Source organism: Contarinia nasturtii, unplaced genomic scaffold (assembly GCF_009176525.2).
Source record: "Contarinia nasturtii isolate CC-2019 unplaced genomic scaffold, AAFC_CNas_1.1 Cnas_scaffold_285, whole genome shotgun sequence".
Classification (NCBI taxonomy): Eukaryota; Metazoa; Arthropoda; class Insecta; order Diptera; family Cecidomyiidae; genus Contarinia; species Contarinia nasturtii.
In genome coordinates this window covers 4,614,056-4,631,953 of record NW_022197640.1, presented here as the reverse complement: position 1 = coordinate 4,631,953, position 17,898 = coordinate 4,614,056, and the positions used below count along the sequence as shown (strand labels likewise).

At 32.9% G+C, this 17,898-nt stretch overlaps 3 protein-coding genes across 6 annotated transcripts; 2 read left to right on the top strand and 1 right to left on the bottom strand.

Moving 5' to 3' along the window:
• Positions 1-99: 99 nt before the first annotated feature.
• Positions 100-5,301, top strand: LOC116337361 (nose resistant to fluoxetine protein 6-like). Its single transcript, XM_031761842.1, has 13 exons — positions 100-467; positions 632-783; positions 1,950-2,265; positions 2,340-2,489; positions 3,036-3,232; positions 3,302-3,468; positions 3,536-3,621; positions 3,691-3,773; positions 3,858-4,051; positions 4,133-4,283; positions 4,372-4,558; positions 4,641-4,783; positions 4,892-5,301. The coding sequence occupies exons 1-13, from the start codon at positions 392-394 to the stop codon at positions 5,108-5,110; spliced, it is 2,121 nt and encodes a 706-aa protein (XP_031617702.1). The 5' UTR covers positions 100-391; the 3' UTR covers positions 5,111-5,301.
• LOC116337360 (probable beta-hexosaminidase fdl) lies at positions 5,284-17,535 on the bottom strand. 4 transcript variants are annotated; one of them, XM_031761838.1, is made up of 12 exons: positions 17,176-17,535; positions 16,555-16,737; positions 9,694-9,736; positions 9,218-9,403; positions 8,603-9,138; positions 8,360-8,516; positions 8,008-8,257; positions 7,861-7,900; positions 7,688-7,765; positions 7,076-7,605; positions 6,911-7,005; positions 5,284-6,841 (listed from the first exon to the last, which is right to left on the bottom strand). In XM_031761838.1, exons 2-12 carry the CDS (start codon positions 16,643-16,645, stop codon positions 6,682-6,684), a joined length of 2,166 nt encoding a protein of 721 aa, XP_031617698.1. In that variant the 5' UTR covers positions 16,646-16,737; positions 17,176-17,535; the 3' UTR covers positions 5,284-6,681. The 4 variants fall into 4 exon arrangements, with proteins under 4 accessions (XP_031617698.1, XP_031617699.1, XP_031617701.1 ...); XM_031761839.1 differs by lacking the exon at positions 16,555-16,737 and having other exon boundaries at positions 17,176-17,534; XM_031761841.1 differs by lacking the exons at positions 9,694-9,736; positions 16,555-16,737 and having other exon boundaries at positions 17,176-17,534.
• LOC116337362 lies at positions 10,292-16,259 on the top strand. The gene is made up of 6 exons (XM_031761843.1): positions 10,292-10,731; positions 11,711-11,858; positions 12,004-12,267; positions 12,456-12,577; positions 12,839-13,012; positions 13,178-16,259. The coding sequence occupies exons 1-6, from the start codon at positions 10,583-10,585 to the stop codon at positions 13,356-13,358; spliced, it is 1,038 nt and encodes a 345-aa protein (XP_031617703.1). The 5' UTR covers positions 10,292-10,582; the 3' UTR covers positions 13,359-16,259.
• Positions 17,536-17,898: the final 363 nt, after the last annotated feature.

Below are 17,898 nucleotides of genomic sequence, written 5' to 3'. Positions count from 1 at the left end.
ACAGTTTGTTGAGAATAGCGTATTGTTTCTATGTATTTGATATTTCGTAATACAAACAACAGCATCTCACAGCTCTCAGTGATAAAGTCGGTTAGAGGACTTACAAACAATAGCATTCACAACAAATAAAGAAGTCGGTTGTATTCCTGGCATGATTCTGTTCGAAACAATCGTTTCAAGCATTGTTTCAAGTGATCAGTCTTCTTAGCGATCTTGACGAATTCTAACCGACAGAGAAAACTCTCTTGGCACAATTTTGAGGATTCATCTCTCTGTGTGTGCTTTTTTTTTTACTTTTATTTATTCGTATTGGAACATAGTGTAGTTTTAATTAAATTATCACAAATTCACAATTGAATTCGGGATATAGAAATTTTGTAAATAATAAAATATGCACAGGTTGCTGCTGTCGTTTTTATTCGTGGTTTGTTTAAGCAGTCAATATGCGGAGGCGTATCTTTTTAACAGTGAGTTATCGACTAGTTTTTATTTAAAAAAAACTTGATCCAAATGTAACACAATTGAAAGAAACAAAATCAACGTGAAAAGAATTGCTTCTGGCACAATAAAGTGAAAAAACTTGGTAAAGTAGATTCATTTTTATCTTATTTTTTTTCCTAAACCAAAACAGTGACAGAGTATTTAAGAATGCCGCCGATGGCACGAATGGATGACTATGATAGGTGTTTTCTTGATATACCCGAAGGCGCAACCGCCACATTTTGTATGGTTACCTCACTGATCAAGCCCAATGAAAGCTCAGACATTTGGAATATCATCAATGTACGTAACGTCTAAATGTGATAAATTTTTCATTTAACTTGGTTTTATTGGGGCGATGCATTAGTTTATTATAATTCATTCTATTATCTGATATTACAAGCTTCTAGTTGCTTCCAGTTGCTTCTAGTATAGTTGATGAATGTCTCATCTAATGAAATTTCGTAGTTCACCCCAAGAATAAAACTCATCTCGTTCATTTCGAATTCCGTTTAATTTTCATTTAGAGTGTTGTGCTTTTTTTATCGTGCGATCATTTATTTTCCAACCAATAAAAACAAGACCTGTTTACACTAATCGCGAAATTATGAATCGTCTGGTGCATGCAATGGAATTCTCAAGATAACGAAATAAACATGCACTCATTTCAAATGAGGGAAAGAATTAATGCTAAAATGCAACGAAATATATTCAGATGGATAGTTTACATGCGATTTCTTGCACTTTTTTCTCCATTCGAAAAATTGTTTACATCTTTTTCTAATAAACTTATCTAAGCCTATCAAAAATGAAATCATTAACAAAATAAACTATTTACACCAGGAATTACGCATTCATAACAACTTCGGCGGGTGAACATTGTCAATTTTCTATAGAAATTGTTTTCGTTTTTTTGTTATAAGTCTGTCTGTGATCAGACGGCGAATAAATTGAAAATATGAATTATGAAGTGATAAAAACGTTTTTGTCGGGTATGAAGTCTTGCGATCATTTAATACGGTACATAACTATAAATATTGTAAACTAATCCAAAATTCAGCACGAAACCTGTTTGAATATTTCATATTCGCAGTTTGATTGATATTTCACAAACTGAAGATTTGTCACAATCAATTAATACACGCAAAGCTCATTATTATTTTCTTTTGCAATTTTTTGCAAGGACCATTTTCAACAGATAGTTTTCGCACTACACGCTGAGAGAAAAAAATGCACCATCACTTGTTTTAAATATTACTATTGCTGCTACCATGACAAACAAAAACAATAATTCTATCGCAAGTATTGCTCTAAACTTTGCATTTTGCAATTAACTAGTGTGAACAGAACAGAATGTTATTGTGGTGAACGTATTTTTGATTTTATTGATGCGTCCATGAAATAAAACGGAAATAGTGTGCTGAGCGAGAGAGAACTAATAACTCTTTAACGTGTTGATAATTTTACAGAAATATTCATCGGATAGGAAACGTATCTATCGCCATGATCGATTGTCGCGTGGCATTTGTATGAATTGGTGCAAGAAACAAATGAATTACTTCGATTATGATACCAGGAAATCGTATTACATTGAAAACTTTTACAATGACACAGAAATTTATAAGGATCCAAATTTTCATACACGTGCCCTTGCTGATCGTGCACGATACTACCAATATGCCACCGAATGTGTGAACTATGAACTGCGCAAACAGTACGGTTTAATGGCTCAATCACAGATTCGATATTGCATTACGAACAAGGACAATATCCAATCAACATATGGTATACAACAAACAATTCAATCGAATTGAATCGAATTTTCTTCTAATTTCGTTGTCACATTTTCTCACTTTCAGATAGTCTCGATGTTATCTTCGTAATTCTTTGTACTGTATTAGCCATTTTGGTGGTGCTATCAACCAGTTATGATTTTCATTTGAAGAGGAATAATTTACCCCACTTATGCAATCGTGAACATTACAAGCGCCCTGTTGATAACACCGGATGTAAGTACGGTTTTCTTTTGACCGATTGACAAACCGAATATTTTGGTTGTTAAGTTTCATACATAAAATTTGTGTTTTTCTTGATTCATAATTTTTTATGTAAATTTTGTTTCAACGAACCAACCCAAAGGTTATGCTTTAGCCAATTTGCTCAAATTAAATTGTGCTTGACTACAATAGTTGGTCAGATTTATTTATATCTATATATAGATTCAGACTTAAACTTATGACATTTGCGGTCAATAAGGTTTTATTACGTTTTAAACATGTGTTTGACTATTTTTTTTTTTTTAAAGCGTCATTGTTGATGACCTCTCACATAAAGAGAGATGGAGACAGTTTATTTGATAGGGATACCTTCAATAGAGTATAGATAAACAAGGTTCCGAATAATTGAACATGAATAACCTAGTGCATAGCATATTTCATCGTAACGTCATTGTAACGATCAATTCAAATAGATACCAAAATTATCATTTTCGACGTTTTATTTCCGCAAATGCGCTTAATTTTCCCGGAATTGTATTGTTGACTTTGATATTTCAGTAACAACGTTGTTGCTTTGTTTTTCGCTTCCGAGAAATTGGTACAAACTGACACTTGAGACACAAAATTCGGAACTGTCCAGAGATCTGCGATCGATAAATGCCTTTCGGACGATATGCATGTTCGGTGTGATATGTGCACATTGTGCATTGGCCAACAATATGTGCCCCCAGCTAAATCCATATTATATCGAACAAGTGAGTAGATTTAATTTTATGTTCGCAATCAAAAATTGTGATTAAGTTATTCCCATTGGATTTTAACAGAAATATTTCATCACAAGTCACATGATTATTATCAATGGTGCAAATGCTCTACAATCATTTTTTGCAATTACTGGTTTCCTCATTGCAATACAGTTTGTGGATTTGCGTGAGAAATATAAATTCAAATTTTCATTCTTTTGGAAGGCCATCATCTATAGATACCTGAGGTAAATTGATATGGAAATGGTTTTGATAAAGCATCTCTTTTGCATAATCAAATTATGTTTCATTCAGATATACGCCCGTCTACACATTCATTTTGCTGTTTAATGCAACGTTCTTGTATAAACTGCGTGAAGGACCATCGTGGCCCATTTTAGGTGAAAAATAAGACATTTACAATAATTCGAAATGGTTTTTTTTTAAACAAATATTTATTTCCAATTTAGCCGATGCGGAGCGTCTTGCCTGTCGTAATAATTGGTGGACGAATCTGCTTTACATCAATAATTTTGTAAATGTTCGTGAACCGGTAAGTGATGAAAAGACATTCCTCTCCCTCAAAAGAAAAACTTTATTATATAAACCATCTAATTTTGATTATTTCGCTATGAAGTGTATGCAACATGCATGGTATTTGGCAGCCGATTTTCAGCTGGTCATAGTGGGAACACTCATTCAAATGATTATTTGGAAGTTCACAAAGTGGACAAAAATGGTATTTGGCACAACATTTGCGATTTCATTTTTGATTCCCGCCATAATAACATATCGCTACAGTTTTGAAGGCACATTTATGGCATCACCAGAGTACGTATTAAATCAGTCGAAAAGAAAATTGACAACATTTGAGTTAAAAAAAACATTAAATAATTTATGTGTCACTTGTAGAACGACCAGATATGCACATTGGTACGATGAACAATATCAAACGATTTACATTCCATTCTATACGAATATGGGCAGTTTTGTGCTCGGAATGATAGCTGGCCTACTTTATTGTAAGCATAAACAAGGACACATCGATTTAACCAAGTCAAAGGTATGTGTGCGTGTGTGTGTGTGAAGAAGTCATATTGCTAAAAAAATTGTTGATTGACATTCTATTGAAATCATGTATATTGGATTAGGTATTGCCAGTACTTTGGTACAGTTTATTGCCGATAGCATTTTTGGGTCTTTACTCCGGCGCACTTTTCTACGCAAATAACTTTGAAAAGCCGGCCATTTGGATTGCTATCTATGCTGCTGTTATGAAAAGTTTATGGGGAGTATTTGGTGCAACGCTTGTGCTTGGCTCCGCTTTGAATACAGGATGTAAGAAAATTATTGTGTTCAACATTGAAATTATGTATATTCATGTATATTTAATGTTTGGCCTTTTATGTCGATGTTTCAGGGGTGTTCAAGAATATATTGCGAATGCAAGTATTCCGAACGATGGGTCGTTTGACTTTTGGTGCCTATCTAATTCATCCATCGGTGATTCGTGCATCGTACGGTAGCATGCGTCATCCATTTTTCACCGACGATTTTCGAGTGGTGAGTATCGTTTCCTTCACTCTCTTTGTTCAATTGAAATGTGTTTTTTTCATCAAATATATTTAAAATGACCAAAAAAACAAATCTTTTTTCTGATTTCATTCATAGTATGATAACACAGTGTCCGCCTTTGTCACCTCCTATGTTTTATCATTTTTCGTGTGTATGCTGATCGAAATGCCATTTTCCATCATTCAAAAGCTGATATTCAATCGTGATAGTAATCGAAGCGAAAAAACCATTTACGAAACAACCGAAACCGAAGCAATAAAATTGTCGAAAAAAATGGTAGAAGTCGAAGAGAAAACCATTAAATCGTTCAATTGAGCGTCAATTTGCTGACGCATGTACGTGTATCATCGAATGAAGCATCGCACTTGATAGATGTGAGATATATATATAGGCGCTTAATTTATACAAGTGAAACGACACACCCGTTGATCAGGAATATTAAGCTATCTAAAGTCAAATGTGAATAAATTAAATAGAATTAATAAAAATAAATTAGTAAATTTAAATGGTTTATTTTTTTTGTTAATGTTCATTCGTCGTTATTTCATTCATTGTTGGTCCCTGATCAAGAAATCATCAAAACATCTCTCTTTGTCCGGGCACCATATTTAATAACACCTTATTCTAACATCATGTGAAACATTTTGTTGATTGCTAATTTTGATTTTGAATTATATAAAAAAATAATACATTCGCTCCAAAAATGCCAAATAAGAAATTCATTCTCAGAATATCATTCAAATTAATGATAATTTACAATTCTATAATTATTCGTGGTGTCTTTTATCATCTTAATATTTAATTAGTTTTGAACAATTTAAAATTTCTTCAGTTTCATTCTCTAATTTTGATACAAAAAAAAGTTGATTAAACAATCCGAATAAAAATTGCATGCTCAGATATTTTTTTTTCTTATGCCATAAGATATAGATTTTGTTCGCATGTCATAAAACCGAACTTTTTTTCACATTTTTTTTTTTGTTTCTGTATGTTATTATGAAATTTGAAACCGATAACAAAATTTACAACTTATAATTTACATCTAACATCATAGAATCAAAACGAATCCATAAAAATATGTTATTTATAATGATATAGATACATAAAGGGAATAGGTTATTCGGAATTTGTAAATGTATTACAAATCAATCTAGATCTGTTTTCTATTTTCTCATTATTTTCATTTTATGTGATTGAATTTGGGCATTAATCAAATAAGAATACATTAGGGAAAGATTTTCTCATCATCATTCACTGTCCCATTAAATGTTCCAAGTAATCGTTCGGGGTTGGCAGATTTTTTTTTTTTTGAATCGATTGCTACGAAAATAAACCGTAAGTATTTATATAAAAAAGGATTTATAGTTTTCGACAAAACAAACAAAAACAAAATAAATAAATTTCTTAAATTGGAATGAACGCAATGAAATCAATCTCTCATCTTTAAAAACGTATAAATAAAAGGTAATAAATGATGTGGAAATAATAGAGAATTTTGTGTTTGAAAATGCGTTTTGTTTGTTTTTTTTTTTCGAAAGAAATATTGGCTTCAATAATCGGCTTGGATTAATTAATTTCATTCCATAAATATGTACACATGATATCAAAATGGCCAACTCAAAGTATTGTACAATCAGGTGAAATAAAGATGAAAAAAACAGTAATTTGCTTGTTTTTATCAGGCTATAAGTGTGTTTCCATTAAAAGTCTAATATCGGTTTTTAGGTGCGCAAATTGCAGTCGTAACCGATGCGCATTACGATTACATCTTCAAAATGATTCAAACAATCAACACATTTATTTTTATTGGTATCGGAGAAAATAGATTGAGGAATAATAAATAGTCGGTTACATCCCCTCTCCCCATCTCATTCGAATGCAATAAATCACAAACATTCATCTGGATTTTGGGCACAATATTTTGGAAACATTGGTTCAGCTTCCAAACCGTATTCCACTAGTCGATTGCGAAATATTGAGAGGCGGCTAAATGTCTCTTTCGGCACAATATCCAAATCATTGCTATCACCGGGATCAGACCATAACCTAAACAAAATGAACAAAGAAAAACATCTCAAAATTTGATTTAACGAAAATTTATTGTACACGTAATACCGTTCAGCGAATGCAGCAGTTCTGGGCCAAATTCGAGAATCGATATTACCCTCATCTACTTGTTCTGTCCATAAACACGCCTCTCCACCAAGAATCTGTGTAAGCAAATGAATTTCACTTCAAAAATGTATCGACTAAGTTGTCAGTGATATCGATCGAACAAACCTGCTTCATTTTAATGGGATCCAAGTGCATTCGATCCCATGGACGGTGTTTATAAACACGTTGCCATATTGTGTACGGCGAACATGCGCCTTCACCAGTTGATCGCCAGCTACCGAATCCACAGTCTAAATACCATGCATCAACATGTGACACAATGACATTAAATCCATTCATAATTAAGTCATAGTTTTCTTGCCACGTGCTGCCGCCCCATACTTGAACCGCAAAATTATGCCGCGATAAACACTGCGAACTGGTCAAACCGCTACTCCATACCACAACAATTTTTGGCGCTGTATTTTTATTGGCTTTGATTAATTTTTGGTATGCTTGTAGCATAAAATCACACCACAATGAACGCAAATCAGTGTCATTAAAATATTGGCTCCAGCATTCTAAATTTACTTCATCGCCACCAAGATGGAAGACATCAGTTAAACCAGTCGATTCAATGAGTTCATTATACAATTTCTCCAGCACCAAATATGTATGATTGTTCTTTGGATTTAGTTGGCCACACGGTGGCTCACCTAATTGAATAATACAGAAAAAAGAGAAGATTAATGCGCTAGAGCGATGTGAGGTGACAGAGTAATATATTTTGGATGTTACCGCAATAGAAACTCCACGGCTGTTGATTGATACACATCGCGAGTTCGCCCATTCCATATTTTGGTCCCCAATCCCAACCTATAAATGTAAATTGCAAAACCAAAAATCAATTTATAAATGAAACCAAAATGGTATGCAAAGAACTTTTGAACTTCTAAATGTCAATATGTTACCATTTCCAACATGTGCTGGCGCATCAATTTCAGGCAAGATCTATGGGAAAATTTATAAAATAAATTGCTTGAGAAAACTAAACAATAAAAAAAAAAAAAACAAGCAAAGAGCTTGGTGAATTGTAAAGCTGAAAAACTTTTCCGTACTTGAATGCCCCGGATACGTGCAAAATCGGCTACGTGTTTGATGTCATCGGCAGTGTATATCTCTTTGCTCGAATATGCTCCATATTTGGCTAATTGTGGATATGCTTTCGACATGTATGGAAAACTTTGTGAATCGGTTATATGCCAATGAAATCGATTGAGTTTCGCATGAGCCATACCGACAATTATTCTCTTTATCGTTTCGATTGAAAAATAATTTCGTGACGTGTCCAACATAAAACCACGATATCTGTATCAAAACGATAACAAGTTTTGTAGACAATTTACAAAAAAAAATCAGAAGAACTTTTCACATGACATCATGGGATGCCATCGGGAATGAAAAATGTACCTGAATTTGGGCTCATCGATTATTTGGGCTGTGCTTAAAACTCTAAGTAAATTATCTTCGTCATCGAACCAAATTAATTGCTGCAGTGTTGATAAACCATGTCGAGCGCCAAAAAATGATTTCGCTTTTAATTGAACATGCACGTTTCCATTAAAATCTAGTAAATCAATAATTTAATTAATAAAATCGTCGTCATTTTGAAAAAAAAATCAATAGAAAAGAAATGTGGAAAATTATTCATACTTGTCACATTTAACTCGTAACTTTCATTCGTATCAATATTTAAAAAAACATCGCCAATCGATTGAATCTCGGCATTTATAATAAATTTATTAATATCACAGCTCTGTTTTGCATTTTCATCTACATTTGCACTGTTTGCCTGCGGCTCATCCATGTCATCGCTCGTCTTTTCACCGTTCTTTTGATGTTTGTTGTTGTCATTAATACTGTTTTTATATAAATCACTTTGTGTGCGAGTGTGATGAGCATGTTGTTGCTCAAGCGATTTTAAATCGAATAGAAACACATTGTATGCACTAATCAGCAATTGTTTGGCCTCGCTAAATTTTGTTTTTACATCGAATTGCAATTGATTTGATTTGAATGTTAACGACCGACTACTAAGTGATATTTTGCCTGTGGGCATTGGCCATATATTTGATGTGCCACAGATCATTGCACAGCTCATGAATGGTATACGCTTTGTGCCAGCTGGATAATGTTCCCGAACACATCGATCTCCAACACATCGATAGGTCCAGGATCTTTCAAGCGGACTGAAAATGGAAAATCGATGATTGTTAAACAGTTTAATGATTAAATTAAAAAAAACGGATATTAAATTGATTTACGTACGTTGGCACATCAACTTTTGTAAAAATTGAATTTAGCGTTAATGCCGCTGGTCGCGGTGGATTCTGATTCCAATAAAAAACCATTATAAAGATCGTTACTGTAAAGCCCAATAGAGCGAGCAGCGTACGCCGCAGAGATGTTGGTAATGCCGTCATTTTGTATTTAGCCGGTATTTTGACTAGAAACCTGAAAACAATTTCAATGAAATTTATTTAGTTGGAAAATGCACACGAACTACTTTAACTATGAAAAGAAAACAAAAACACTTCCAACTCTCATGAAATTTACTTTCGAAATTCGATGACATCCTTACCAATGAAATATCAAATTATGCAATCAATCAAAAGAACAAATCGATTTTACTCAATTCTTTCAAAATGCCATATATGTATTCCATTGTTGAGCTCGAACTCAGAGAACAACTAATGTCTAATAATTCATGTACGATATTGTTTTGCTTTCGCTGACAAACTTACAAAAATAAAAGTTTTTTCAGTCTTCCAAGTCCCATGATGGCATCTTAATTGATTAATTACAACGTAAATGAAATGATATTTAAAGAGAAAAAAATAGAACAAAATTAACAAAGTCACCGAATATCAATAATTTAGATATTCCAAACTAAAAATTATTTGTTCGAAAAATAAAATGAAATGTATGTTTGTTCAAATGGATTGAATGTAGTAACAAAAAGCTTTGGTGGTAATTATGTGTGCTTTATTGGAAAAGCCGTGTACACAATATCGAAAAAGTGAACGGAGAAGGGGTGCTAGAGGAAGACAAAGAAAGAGAACAAAAGAAATGTAGGAAGACAGGGACGGAAGAATGAAAAACACGAACACAATATCAAGTTTTAACAAATATATACACTGGTTTATGTACTAAAATAGGCGAATCATTTCGAAATGTTAAAAGTTCCTTGCGTGCAACACTCCGTGTATAAAATGAAAATGGGAAAATGGTTTTTTTTCCTTTTCATTTGACGCGATGAACACGAATCCACTTTAATAAGAATGAATAAAGTATGATTAGTTTTACGTAAACCGGTGACTAGTGTGTAACATTTTAGTCGAATGGTCATATAAAAAGTCAGTTATAGATTAGAATTTGATACGCAATAACCATATAATTCAACTCGCAAAGGGACTTGTGCTCATTGTTAACCAATTGAGTCATCAACCATTGAAAGAAACCATTCTTATATTCATAATTTTTGTTTGTTTGTTGTTTTTTTTTTTTGTGAAAAAATAAAATTGATGAAAAACATTGAATTGATACGATTGAATAGTTGAAAAAACATTCTTACGATTGGATTGAAAAGTTGATATTAAAACCAATCGCGAATAAAATAAAATCAAGGAAAAAATGTCATTGCAACGAATTGCAATAATTTCGGCAGTTAGCTCACATGGTATAATGCGAAATCGTACCGTATACTATGAACGACAACAAAACGAAACGAATTTCGATCGAGGAATCAATCTGCAACAACATTTCAACGTTTTTATTGGGGGGTAAGTAAAACAATTACCAATGGTCAAATTTGTGAAATTTAACATGAAGGGGAAAAGGGTTCTCTCTCACAAAAGGTATAAAAGTTTTATTAAATGAAATGAGTAGAGAAAACTAAACAATTAAAATGCGAATCGATTGAAATGTTACTTGTTGTCCACATCAAAGACGATAACTGTGTAGCTTTTATAGGGTACATTAAATTCGAGGTCTTCATTTTCAATGCCGAATAGCAAAAGTTTTAAATAGCAACTTGTTTACGATTTTAAAATGCCAAGATAAAAGACACGTCATTTTTGTGGGCCGAAGATTTATTAAAAATTCTGACATAAATAAGGTTCATATCGGTGTAGTTGTAGGGGATGTGCCGTAAAACCAAATACCTTTTTACTGGACGTACTAAGAGCACAGGCACAAATACGAATACAAGCATAACGCCACATTTCCCACAACTGTTATCGACAAGTGTTCATAACATCAACAACAACAACAATAATCATTAGAATAAAAAAGAAGAATCAAACTAACACAGATACACAGAATACCGAAACAATTAAATGTACAACTCTGTACACTATCGAAATTATGCCCTAAAATCTTTGTTTTTTTATGGCATTTGTGACCAATCACACTATGACGTTGCCTTTGAAACTTATTAAATAAATGATAATAACAAAATATTTAATTTTAAGCCATTTTCTGTAAGCTAAACTAAATATTTCCGTTTAGCATTCGGTAGGAATGTTCATTTGTAAAATCAAATTTAAATTTTATTTGAAAAGATTTCGAGATATGACAAATCTGGGTCTCTCGTACAGAATTGTTTTTTTTTTTTTGTTTGATATATCTTTTCCCAACATACAAAATAACTCCGGTTAACATGTTCGGGGACATGTTTTAATGCACCAAAGCACTTAAAATTTTGTTTGATTTGGTTTTTTTTCTGTTCGTGTATTTAATCGCTTAACATCGAAAACACAGCGCTTTTCTATCATTCGCCATTACATTGTTGTGTGTTGTGTGCTACTGCTTCAACAAGATTATTAACAAAAATTCAATGGCACTTTACCGTCGACATTTAATGGAGGCAGCGAATAATCAAAACGTTGACATTTACACCGTTGAACAGGTAAAGGATTATTTTCTTTGATGGCATCTTGTATTCTTATGAAGTTGAAGCACAAATGTGTGAAACTTCAATGAAGATTCGCATTGATTAATTATTAATGATTCATGGTGGGTTCTTTTTTTCGGAATGTTTTGTGCATGTACAGTTTTATGAAACGGAAGCATTTGCACCGTTGTGTGACACACAATCAGCTCAAAGTGTTTTACCGCCATCGTACGATGATGTTATGGCCGCCGAAAAAGCGATTTTAAATAAATACGCAAAAATGTGCACATCCACCAAATGCTGCGAACACTCCCAATTGAATCGATCAAATGCAGACCGTTCTTCAACCGATGATGGCACAAACATAAATGACAACATTGCCGAAAATTCAACAGCAACCGGCAACGATGGCAAACCAGATGCGGTAAGTAAGCTTGTGTACACACAAATTAGTTGATAAAATCTGTGAGTTTTGCGGTTGGTTTTTGTTTTGGAATTTAGTTAAGCGAGAGTGAAACTGAAGCCAATTTCATGCCTTTGTATCCACCAAAATCTATTTAATCGATTCGTATTCGTCTTTTTTTGTCGTTTGGGTTTCATTTGAATGAATAGAATAATCAAACAACGGATGGAAACGCTTACGATGATAATGGCAATGAAATCACCAGTTACCAAGGATCAATGTCGTCGATATGCTGCGTTTTAGATCATGCCAACGATGAAAATACTTGCCGGTACATTTACTCTTATATTTGTTGATATAATTTTTTTTTCTGTACTCATGGGCTATGTACTGTATATACTCAATTGAGTGTTCTATGTAGTTTTAACAATGTGTGCAGCTCAAATGATAATCCTTTTTTAATCAATTTAAGTGGTTCAAGTACACTTTAAATAAACTTGAAACGCTGTTGTTGTAACTTAATTAATTTTAACATTTCAAAGAGAAAATCTCATACTCAATCTCTTCGTTTTTGTATTTTGTTGCCATATAGCGCGCAAAAGGTCTGTAGTTGTGTCGACAATTGTTCGGTGCATTGCAATAATATTAGCAGCGAGACGATGGATACAAACGCAAATCCATCTACTCAAGAAGAGGAAAATGGCAACAACTCTGCCACTTCAACTGATGAGAATAACACTCTGGACGCCAACAACAATGCAGAAAGGTATGTAAGCGCACGAATTCAATTTGAGATGAGCAAAGTAAGAAGAAAAATAATATTGAGTATAGAATGATTTTGTTTTGCCAAATTTTATTGTATGTTCGTTGTAAAGATTGTCATAAACTATTTGGGTAAATTTTATTTCGTTCTTTTTATGGGCTCCAATAGGTTGGAAATGCATTCGGGCAGATGTCAATGCACTCATCAACGTCACAGAGATTCGCCCGTTGAATTCAATGTTCTCAGTGACAATGGCATTGTTCGCATGGATATGAGCAAAATCATTGACAGAACTGGTTTGCCTACATACGATGCAGCAATCAAATTAGAATCATTCGGATATGTATAATAAAATATCAAATAACACGAGATTAAAAAAAAAAAAATTCAAATATTACGGGCATAACATCAGCTTTAAAACAACTACAAAAAATACTCCCAGTTTTAAAATGTAGTTGCATATCAAATTTGACGAATTGTGGCACAATGCCCGATAATTGTGCCTTAGTATTTGTAGTTAGAATTATATTATCCTTTTTAGACTGTGAAATATCTCTGCTATTCCAGAGATTTGTATTCGGACATCTTACAATGATATGGTTAGACATGCTTGTTTTTTCAATGGCTTACAGCACACCAAGATATCTACAAACGCATACCGATAGTACAGTGTGTTAGTTTGTCTTACAATAATTATTACACATATAGCTATTCGAAAACGAATCTCTGTTATACATATTAGGGCACATTATTGTTGTTTTTTCTTTGTATCACATTTTAAGCAGTACAACAAATGAATGTGTCGTTTGAATATCCGTAAAATCACATGTCTAAATATTTTTGAAAAAAACTTTTAACGACTGATGCAATTTGCACGATTTGAATGACAGTCTATGAGATGCTATTTCCTTTTGCTTTCATTCTGATCGTTCCGGAAACTGTACATTTTTCGCCGATTTGAGCATGTTAATTTATATCCGACACTTGTCATATGGCATTCAATTTGGTAAACAAGCAATATTTTGTACCACAATTCACTAACGGAGGTGGAAGTAGCTTATGATTTATTTACATTCTAAATTACATACATCATAATTTTAAAACTATTCAAAATGTGTTCGTTCTGAATATTTGCAGAGCAGTATGTCAGCTATCTGAATACCGATGATATTCGCAGACGCTGGTGCTCTAGAAGACAAGCATGTCGAATACAAGCCAGAGACTCAAAATTGAAGAGCGGACAAAAGAGAATGAAAATAAAAACACATTCATACTGCAGGCTGTTGACTTTTGTACTGCGCAATGCTGAGTACCGGCATCTGAGAGCGCATATCAGCGCATATTCAGATAGCTAATAGTACTACCTCTTAATTTTTGTAAAAACATTATTGTTTTCATCAATTTTTTGTTTTAAGAACTTAACTCACTGCTTACTCATATCTTGCTTCAAACGTGCTAGCTTTCACGTTGCACCGGTGAAACACCGTTTTATTTGAGTGATTGAGAATAAAAATAAATGTTCAAAGTGTCACACAGCTAGCGCCACGACGGAATTCCGTGTGATCTATACTAAGTTGCCGCAAACTAGTGAAAAGATTTTTCTTCAGTTACAAACAACTGACTAGAACTCTATAGTTGCCCGTAGTGGCGCTAGCTATGCCACAGATTTTCATTTTATACAACATAAGTTGATCAAAGTTAATTGGTTTTCATACAAAGGAGATGCCTACAGACGGCATTTTCTTAGAACTTGCACTGAGACGACTAGACCACTAGATGGCATTGTCTTTCGATTTAAAATATATTGAGTTGACTATACATTTTAAATGACACGAAATAGCGTGCTTTGGGACATTTCGATTTTGTGACGTCAGAAATTTGGCTCTTCAACGTGTTATTGCCAATGTAGAGTTCAATTTTTGTATTTTAGTGGTCTACATTTAGAGTTCCACTGTAAAGCGATAAATTGTTCTTTTCCCAAAATTGAAACGTACGTCCTAGCTCGTGTTATTTCAAATGAATAGTCAATAAAATGTCTGAATTATTCAGTACAAGTTTTCGATTCTAAAATAAACAGAGGCTGTTTAGACCGTGATTTTAGCAGCTCCTTCTCGGCTATTTTGGGACGTTTGTTGTCTGAATGCAAAATTGACTATAATCGATTTGGATTCGTCCTATTTTGTTCGAAGCAATTGCATGCGACGGTCAAAATGGCTCAAATTAACCGACTATATAGTATATACACCGGTACATATGTTCTGATAAGGCATAGTGAAGAGTGCCCTTGGCCAAACTGTTAAATTGATTCCTTATCACAAATGTGCTTATCAATTTCAAAACGGTGTTTTTGTTTAATTGCATAGAAAAATTCGACCAATTCAGGTAAAATACCTTAATCTTATCTCATAATATATATATTTGTCCGTAATTTTACATTCAATTGATCAAACTTTGTAAAAAAAATATCATATTAATAATATGTTTGTAAAATGCTGATATAGCGCGTTAGTTAAAGTATGTTTAAAATTCAAAATATATGTAATCACAGTAATGAGATCATCGAAACAATTTTTTTAAATATTACAATTTTGGCAAATTCTTTAGTTTTTCAAACAAACCAAATACATATTCGTGAAAAATGACAAAGAATTTAAAATGCAATATGAGATGGGAAATCTCTCGTAAGAAGACTTGAGCAACATTTTTATACAGTTTGGGCTTGTCAGATTTTGTTCCTCTCTGAGACTTTTTGAATGCAGCCATAAATTGAGTTTTTGAGTGAAAATTCAGAAAAAAATCAAATTATGGTATTAACGAAAAAAAATTCCAGAGAGAAATAAAATTGAACAAGCTTAATCCCAGATTGTCTTCAGACATCAAAACAAATTTGTCGCACACTAAAAAATGATATGTATTTAATAAATTTCTACAATCTTACATTTATGTTTCTTACGTCTAAAGAATTTTATTTTGAATTTTTATTCCGGTTTATCGCAAACTTGAAAGTGTCAGAATAAAAAAATCAAAGAATTTCCCAAAATCAAGATTAAATTAGCGATATAAATGTTTTTTTTATGTTTTCAATTTGATTTTCAACAATAATTTACTGTGATTGAGATCTATTGAGAATATTCTGAGAAACACAAAGACACACAAAAATTCATGAAAACACTGGATATAAAGTTAACTAAAGTTTAAAAAAAATAGTTTTAAGTGGATGTTTAGATTAGCAGCTAATTTAAAAGTATTTACATTGATAATATTAAAAGAGTGTGTAAATGTTGTAGAAAAAGAAAAAGAAAGAAATTTGAATAAAACAGCTAAAGGAATTAGTAATTCAGAATTTTGAGTAAACAAATGCCATTTGACATGCATAAGTACAAATTTGTACAGGTGTAAATTATAAAGTTCCGGTTGCTATTTAACTGTTGTTTGTTGTTCATATACCGATATTATATATTCAATTGTTGAAACCATCGAAGTATTCAAATGCTTACGCGTATTAATTATTGGGATTAACATGCTATAAAATTAAAACCGATTACCTGTGTGACATTTGATACAGGCACTGAATTTCGCTACAAATGAATGAATACGTTTGCCATTTGTTTGAAATTTTATCGGATCGCACATCATAATTTATAGATTGCAATTTTATTTTATTTTTTGCATGTTACAAGCATAAATACAATGAAATTGTCAGCTGGTATAGGCGAATGCGCCAAAACCTACCGTACAGAAATAAAAGAGCGCATGAGAAGAAAATAAGTTTGACACAAATAGAGATGTAACTATACACAAAAAAAAAAAACAATTGGAAAGTCGAGCATCGCACACACAACCTACATTTTACGCTTTGCAAGAGAGCATCGTAACTATTTTTTGTTCATAAAATGCAAATATACACAGAAAATTATAAGGCATATGCCTTCATCACCCCATGAAATACAATATTGTGTTATTGTATTGCTAACAACTGAAATGTCACCGAAAACCTTATTTTAAACACACAATTTGGGTGGGTATTTCTTTGATTGCTGAAAAATAAAACCGGTCTCCCTCTCTCTCGTTTTTTCTATCTCTTTCTCTCTCTCTTGATTGATTTTTGTCTGAAGAGCGTATCGAGAACAAACCAAAATATTTAACAATTAAAACATTGAAAATACCATTATCAAGTGCTTGCAATTAAATTGCAAATGCTGTTTACAAATGTTGTGTCTGATGAATAGGGCTGTCTCTGTGGTTTGTTTGTTTTCTTTTTTATTTTAATCTCACTTCCTTCAATCTTCTATCGAATTGTCTACACTTTGTATTTGATACGCGTGCCGAAGATGTATTCTCTCTTAAATTTTAATACTTTTATTTAATTTTAATTGATGTTGCTCTTTTTTCGTCTCTAATTGAAAAACATAACACAACTTTTCACTATCAAACACACAATGTAAATGCTTGCCATATGAACTAATAGAATTGAGAAACAACAATAGACGGAGTGAGATAGATATGGCAAGAGAACTGTCATTGTACGATATTGTTATGTACTAAAAAGAATATTTTTTTTTGACAGTTCACTGAAACGCGCTACATGAGCGCTTGCCGATTCGTAACCGCTTGAAAAAACGAGATGAAGCGAAAACAACCGACTACTATTGTGCAGTGTCTACCGAAAGTCAACATCAGCCGTCTTCGTCGACAACTGTATGCGTAGAAATCTTTCGGTGTATGTGAACGTATATGTATGAGAGAAGGAGCGAAAGAGCGAGCAGACGTTGTTATGTTAAGTGGAAGCAGTACGTAAATATAAAAAATATTGAGCATGTGCGCCAAGTATGGTACTAATGTTTTGTTACGGTAGAAATGAGCTCAAGCATTTAGCATTTAGTTGAGGT

Bases quoted from the DNA above. Each gene is read 5' to 3' on its own strand.
- LOC116337361 (XM_031761842.1), top strand. From the start codon at position 392: ATGCACAGGTTGCTGCTGTCGTTTTTATTCGTGGTTTGTTTAAGCAGT. The intron at 468-631 runs GTGAGTTATCGA...AAACCAAAACAG, and splicing joins GGAGGCGTATCTTTTTAACA to TGACAGAGTATTTAAGAATG. The intron at 784-1,949 runs GTACGTAACGTC...ATAATTTTACAG, and splicing joins ACATTTGGAATATCATCAAT to AAATATTCATCGGATAGGAA.
- LOC116337362 (XM_031761843.1), top strand. From the start codon at position 10,583: ATGTCATTGCAACGAATTGCAATAATTTCGGCAGTTAGCTCACATGGT. The intron at 10,732-11,710 runs GTAAGTAAAACA...TCGAAAACACAG, and splicing joins TTCAACGTTTTTATTGGGGG to CGCTTTTCTATCATTCGCCA. The intron at 11,859-12,003 runs GTAAAGGATTAT...GTGCATGTACAG, and splicing joins ACATTTACACCGTTGAACAG to TTTTATGAAACGGAAGCATT.
- LOC116337360 (XM_031761838.1), bottom strand. From the start codon at position 16,645: ATGATGTGCGATCCGATAAAATTTCAAACAAATGGCAAACGTATTCAT. The intron at 9,404-9,693 runs GTAAGTTTGTCA...AATTGTTTTCAG, and splicing joins CTGAAAAAACTTTTATTTTT to GTTTCTAGTCAAAATACCGG. The intron at 7,766-7,860 runs GTAACATATTGA...TTACATTTATAG, and splicing joins GCCAGCACATGTTGGAAATG to GTTGGGATTGGGGACCAAAA.